This window comes from Octopus bimaculoides, chromosome 18, assembly GCF_001194135.2.
Source record: "Octopus bimaculoides isolate UCB-OBI-ISO-001 chromosome 18, ASM119413v2, whole genome shotgun sequence".
NCBI lineage: Eukaryota > Metazoa > Mollusca > Cephalopoda > Octopoda > Octopodidae > Octopus > Octopus bimaculoides.
Genome location: NC_068998.1, coordinates 1,926,856 through 1,932,857, shown reverse-complemented (window position 1 = coordinate 1,932,857; position 6,002 = coordinate 1,926,856). Strand labels below are relative to the sequence as shown.

The 6,002-nt window shown below is 35.9% G+C and overlaps 1 protein-coding gene across 1 annotated transcript in view; it reads left to right on the top strand.

Annotated features, from left to right (window-relative positions):
• LOC106871368 (alpha-1,3-mannosyl-glycoprotein 4-beta-N-acetylglucosaminyltransferase A) overlaps positions 1–6,002 on the top strand; it is a 33,190-nt gene that overhangs the window by 20,752 nt on the left and 6,436 nt on the right. The window contains exons 4-8 of the mRNA XM_052974507.1: positions 462–595; positions 2,966–3,015; positions 4,590–4,703; positions 4,919–4,994; positions 5,741–5,959. Of these exons, the coding sequence (XP_052830467.1) occupies positions 462–595; positions 2,966–3,015; positions 4,590–4,703; positions 4,919–4,994; positions 5,741–5,959 (593 nt within the window). The remainder of the gene's footprint in view (positions 1–461; positions 596–2,965; positions 3,016–4,589; positions 4,704–4,918; positions 4,995–5,740; positions 5,960–6,002) is intronic.

Sequence of the window (6,002 nt, the reverse complement as noted above, 5' to 3'; positions counted from 1 at the left end):
AACTTGACAACCAGTGTTGGTGTGTTTATGGCCTTGTAACTTAGCGTTTTGACAAAAAAGATTTATAGAAAAAGTAGTAGGCTTTAAAAAAAAAGTCCTGGGGTTGATTGAGTTGACTAAAAATTCTTCAAGGCAGAACTCCAGCATGGCCGTAGTCCAATGACAAACAAGTAAAAGATAAATTCTGGAGTTATCATAATCCCCCCCCCCCCAATTGATTTTCCTTCATGTTTGCCACCATTCAGTCAGGATGCAGATATAGAGGCCCCGTTTGTCAATGAGGCAAACAGGGGCCAACAGTGAGTTGTGTGTCCTGCTCAAAGGCAGAAGATTAAAATAGCTACAGCAGTAGTATTTGATCCCTTGACCATGTGTTCACTAGTAATCCAGCAATTTTTTGTCTTTCAGCAGAGCTCTTAACCATTCTAATGACTTATGGCATTGTTTTGGAATCATTTCAGTTTCTATGGTGTTTGGCATTCCAACGATAAAGCGAGACAAAGTCAGTTACCTGCGTCGAACGTTGCATTCACTGATTGATGGACTTAACGAAGAAGAAAGAGAGGACTGTCTAATTATTGTGTTCGTAGCTGAGGTATGATTAATGCTGCTGCTGTTGTTGTTGTTGTTGTTGTTTGACTCCCAGTTCAGCCTTGAATAAGCACATCCTGTGGTCAATGATGTTCCAACTGTGACCTTCCCATTTTTTTCTATATCTAGGACTACGTGTCTCTTTTCATTAATTCATTAATGGTAGGGTGTGATTTTTGAAAGAATTTGGCTGCTATTTTTAGTAGGTCGTAGGTCAAATGATGATTTTTTTTGTTTTTTTGTTTAAAAATATATGGTGGTCATTGTAATATGATAGTTTGCTCACTGATTTGTTTTGGTCATGCATGGTGTGTAATGTAACTACCTGAGGTGGGGCACAGGTTTGTGTTGAAGGTGATTTAGAAAAACAAATAAAGGAAGGGAAAAAAACAACCCAAAATTAGGAAGGACAAATGGTAATAATAATGGAGAGAATAATTGTTTGTTTGTCAGTTCCTATCCATTCAGGCACAAAAATGTTGTCTTATTAAAATTCTGTCAACTGTTTTCTAGTAACAGCTGTAAGCTGATGAATTTTCTGATATAAAAAGACCACCATCTGTTTCATAATTATGAAGTTTAAAATCATATTTTGCTTTTAACTAGCTTGTAGCCTTACATTGTGATTGATCCATGTATTTTATTGCTGGTGTTGTTGCTTTTGTGACTCTTGTTCACGAATTGAGGTGTAACTTAGCGTGCCTTGTTGCCATTCATTTCGCCGTCTTGATCATCGCCATTCCATAGTCTTCAACATTGATTTTACATGTCACAACATGAAAGGTTCCTCTACTCTTTGATCTCATTTCTTATATATGTGTGTGTGCATATGTATTATATATATATATATATATATATATATATATATATATATTTTTGAAGAAATGAGATTATATATATATATATACATACATACATACATACATACATACATGCATATACACATATATTTGTTGAAACCTAGAAACCAAATGTTTGTCTTATTTTTGTTCTCTCTTCCGTTGCATTGTCGAGGATTGTTTTTTTAACAGTTAAAGTGTCTCCAGAACAAATAAAATACAATTTGTTCTGTTTATATTCTTTACCTGTCTACTCTTGTGAAAACTGCTATGATTTCATTGATCCATATTGATATAATTATCAACTGTTTATTAATTGTGCTGGCTGCTTTATTGCTTTTTATTTCTCATGATCATGGTGTTGATGAGTTTTTTTGTTTTGTTTTTGTGGTGGGTGGTTTCTTTTCTCTCATTTTTTTGGTGTTTTCTTTTTTCGGTCTTAGTGGAAAGTATGAATGTTTTAAATGCTGTTAGTAGCCCTCATCCAGGGTTCGTATGGCCCTTTGGGGTCCATGTAAAATTTATCTACAATAAACTGGTTATACTTCCACAATACACAAAATATTTTGACAAATTTTTTTTCTGCAAGTCCTAATAATATTTAATTATAAAAACATAAGGGGATTTTTTAAAACATTGAATGGCTACGAGGGTCCATCTGAGTAAAATAAAAATCAAAAGGTTTCTGGGGTAAAAAAATACAAAAAAAAAAAAGGGTTAGGAACAACTGCATTAGTCTCTTTCATAGTAATCTACTAACTGATGGTATGGTGAGAAATATGAAGCTGGTGGCATAGATGGGGATGACGATGAAGAAAGCAATAATGAGGATGAAACAAACACGTTCCATGGACAAAATTAAATGCCATTTGCTAAATATTCACTGAATAAAGAGATGGTGTGTCAATGGTTATATCTGAGTGTTAAGAATCATATTTCTATTGGTTTCTGTTGATGTATTTCTGGAAATTACTGCTAACTTAACTCGTTACTATTCAGATTACTTCGTCAAATGTAATTCTTACTTATTCACATTACTTTGAATTATTGCATTACTTCATAGTTTTGAGATTTTCGTGTGACTGTTTATGTTTTTTTCGAATGATATTGTAGGATAGGTGTAAGAGGTCAGATCTGGTCGGTTTGAGCATAAAACATGTCCTGGATATGGTTCAAATGCTGCTGTGGTTGCTTAGGTCTGGTGCTCTCATTTCTACCAGTTGTGAACGAAGACTGAGTTCAATCTGCTTGAAATTATCCCTCAAATCATTCTTTTTCTTAAAAAAAAAAAACAATACACTGTTTCTCCTCCTTCCTCCCCTCTTTCTATCACCTCCTCTTTCTCCACCAATCTTTTCTACTCTGCTTCTACCCACTCTTCTTTTCCCTCCTACCTTCTCCTTTCTTTGTTCATTTTTCTCTACCTTTTTGTTTTCCTGCTCCTTTTCCTTTACCTCATTCTTATATTTCTCCCTTTACCTCCTCCTCCTCCCCATCGTCAGCCATTTATAGTATCTTCTTTTCTCTCTTTGCAGCCATGGAACCTACAATATGTCAAAGAAGTTGGAGATCAAATTTACAAAGAGTAAGTAGTTGTTGTCATTGTGTGTGAGAGAGAGAGAGAGTAACTAGACAGGGGCCACTCCCTGACCCCTTTTAGTAATGTCCTACATGGAGTAGATAATCATTACTATGCAGGCCCCTGCACTCCCTTTATCCTGGCACTTCTATAAGTCACCTATATTCTCAGCAGTTTCTGGCCCTTCTGTAGGTCATCTCTACAATCACCTGAGTCTGACCTTTCTCTAGTTCTCTTCCTCTAGTTGTCGAGGTTTTTGAAATTTGGGTTATTTTTTTATTATTTTTTGGATCACCTCTGCATTGGAGAGACATGATGGCCATATGGTTAAGATAATGTTCTACAAGCTTGTGAATTATGTGTCTAAATCTATAATGGTTGTTTTTGTGTCCCTAGGCAGAACTTTTTGTTCTGTTTCTATTAGAAATAGGTACCAGAACATCTTTGGAATTTACTGGTGATAGAACAGTGTCTTGTACAGAGGAAGATTTGTTTTGTCCCCATGTCACCTTAAAGAAATAACAGTTGAGGATTGATCCATTGGAACTACTTTTGCACTGGGGGTCATCCTATAACACCCCTCTATGTTATTGAGGTGCCGCTGAAGAAAGACTCTAGTGGGATGGTACATGAGAATGGCTGTCTTATTGCCCCCTCTAAATTTGGTACTTTTTGGTTACCTCACCCCCATTAAAAAATTTGCTATTAAAAAAACTGGGTTATCTCTCCACAACCCCCCCCCCCCAAAAAAAAAACCAATCAATTTTATGTGACAAGAGATTAGATAAGAGTTTGATCCTTTTGATTCAATACTTCAACTCATTGTTGACATTTGGCCTCCTCAATAGGAATGGTAGGATTTGTTATAAAAATCTTATCAGATTCAGGAAGATCTTTAATTTTTTCAGTTTTCATAGTTATTAATTTTTTCAGCTTTTTTTGTTTTATTGAAGGTTAAACAATTTTTTTAATTGAGGGAGATAACCAAAAGTGCTGAATTTTTTAATGGGGGTGAGAAAATCAAAAAGTGAATATGCATCACAAGGCCAAACGGTCAATAAGGAATACTATCTGGATGTTGCACGTTGCTTTCGTGATGCTGTGTCAAAAGTGGGTGGCAAAGAATTGGTAACTTTACCGTGATAGTTCATCCACACATTCTGCCCACATAATCCAAGCTTTCCTGGTCAAGAACAACACACCATTTCTTTGATTAACTCTCTACTCTCCTACAGGAGAGTAGAGAGTTAATCAAAGAAATGGCCTCATGTGACTTCTGGCTCTTCCTCAAACTGAAAACCATGCTGAAAGGGAAGCCAATTTGAGTCATGAGAGGAAATTCAGAAAAACAATGGTGAAGCTCCATAGAATTCTGGAATGAGCATTTCAGAGGTGTTACTAGCAGTGACAGAAACACTGGGAGAAGTGTGTGAATTCTCAAAGGGAGTATTTTGAAGGTGATTAAATAAAATTTGTGAAATGAACAAAATTGTTGGGGGTTTTTTTGTCCAAAGATCATGTATGTTTTGAACTCATCTTGTCTATCATTGAACTCATTAAGTTTCTTTTTTCTTTCTTAGGTTCCACTCAAGTGTGGACAGTGGTCTTTTGGAAGTGATCAGTTCTCCACCTGAATTTTACCCAAATTTAGACAATTTAAAGAGAACACTTGGAGATTCCCAAGACAGAGTTCGGTACGTGTCTCTCACATACGAAACATGGCTTGCATCAACATATTTGTTTCTTCTTTCTCTCTTAATTTAAAATCAGAATTATTATGAGACACCTTTTCCCAACCACCATCACAACATCCAAAATGTTGTTTCATTTGCTGCATGTTTCTTTTTTTTTTCTTTTTTTTTCCAATGAATAAATTTTGGTAACAGGAATAATTTTCTTTGACTTCCAGATGGAGAACAAAACAAAACTTAGATTTCTCCTTCCTCATGCTCTACGCTAAAAGTAAAGGTGTTTTTTATGCACAGGTAGGTTTGGTTATGTATTTCTTCTGTGTTTTTTTGTTGTTTTCATTTGTTTTTACTATTAATATGGCTAAGTTGTGTCTGTTGTTAAGAAGCTTGCCTCCCAACCACATGGTTCCAGGTTCAGTCCCACTGCTTGACACCTTGGACAAGTGTCTTTTACTATAAACTCTGGCCAATCAAAGCCTTGTTAGTGGATTTGGCAGATGGAAACTGAAAGAAGCCTGTTGTGTATATGTACATACATATGTGTGTGTATGTGTTTGTCTCACACCACTGTTTGACAGCTCGTGTTGGTTTACATTCTCTGTTACTTAGCAGTTCAACCAAAGATACCAACAGAATACCAGGTTTCAAAAAAAAAATAAATAAAATAAAATAAAACGATAAAAAATTCTGCAAGGCAGTGCCCCAGCATGGCCAAAGGCTAATAACTGAAATAAGCAAGAGATAAAAGATACAGTGAATATTTGGCATATACACATAGAAAAATAGTTTATGTGGCCCTCTCCAAATGTGGAAAGGAAACCTTTTCTAATTATGTTGTTGATGATGATGTTGATGATGAATGTGTTTCATACTTATGATAAACAGATGTTGAATATAACAATAAATTTTTCAGTCTGTAATACCTCCTCCTCCCTCCCCTCACGTTGTGGTCCTTATTCTAGCCCCTTTCTCCACCAATAATCAGTAACATCTAGGGCCTCCTTCTCTTCCTCATCTCTCAAACCACCTTCTCTCTTCAGCTTGAAGACGATGTGATATCAAAACCAGGTTATTTTTCAATAATGAAAACATTCACCCAACAACAAAAGTATGTGGAATGGTTTGTTCTGGAATTCTCCACATTGGGATTCATTGGTAAGCCGGGGCTTTCTTCATTTTCTTCTTTTTTTTCCACTTCTCTTTTTTTCTCATCTGTCTCCATTCTTTTTTCTTTCTCTTTCAACAGCACCACACACACACACACACACACACACACACACACACACACACACACACACACAC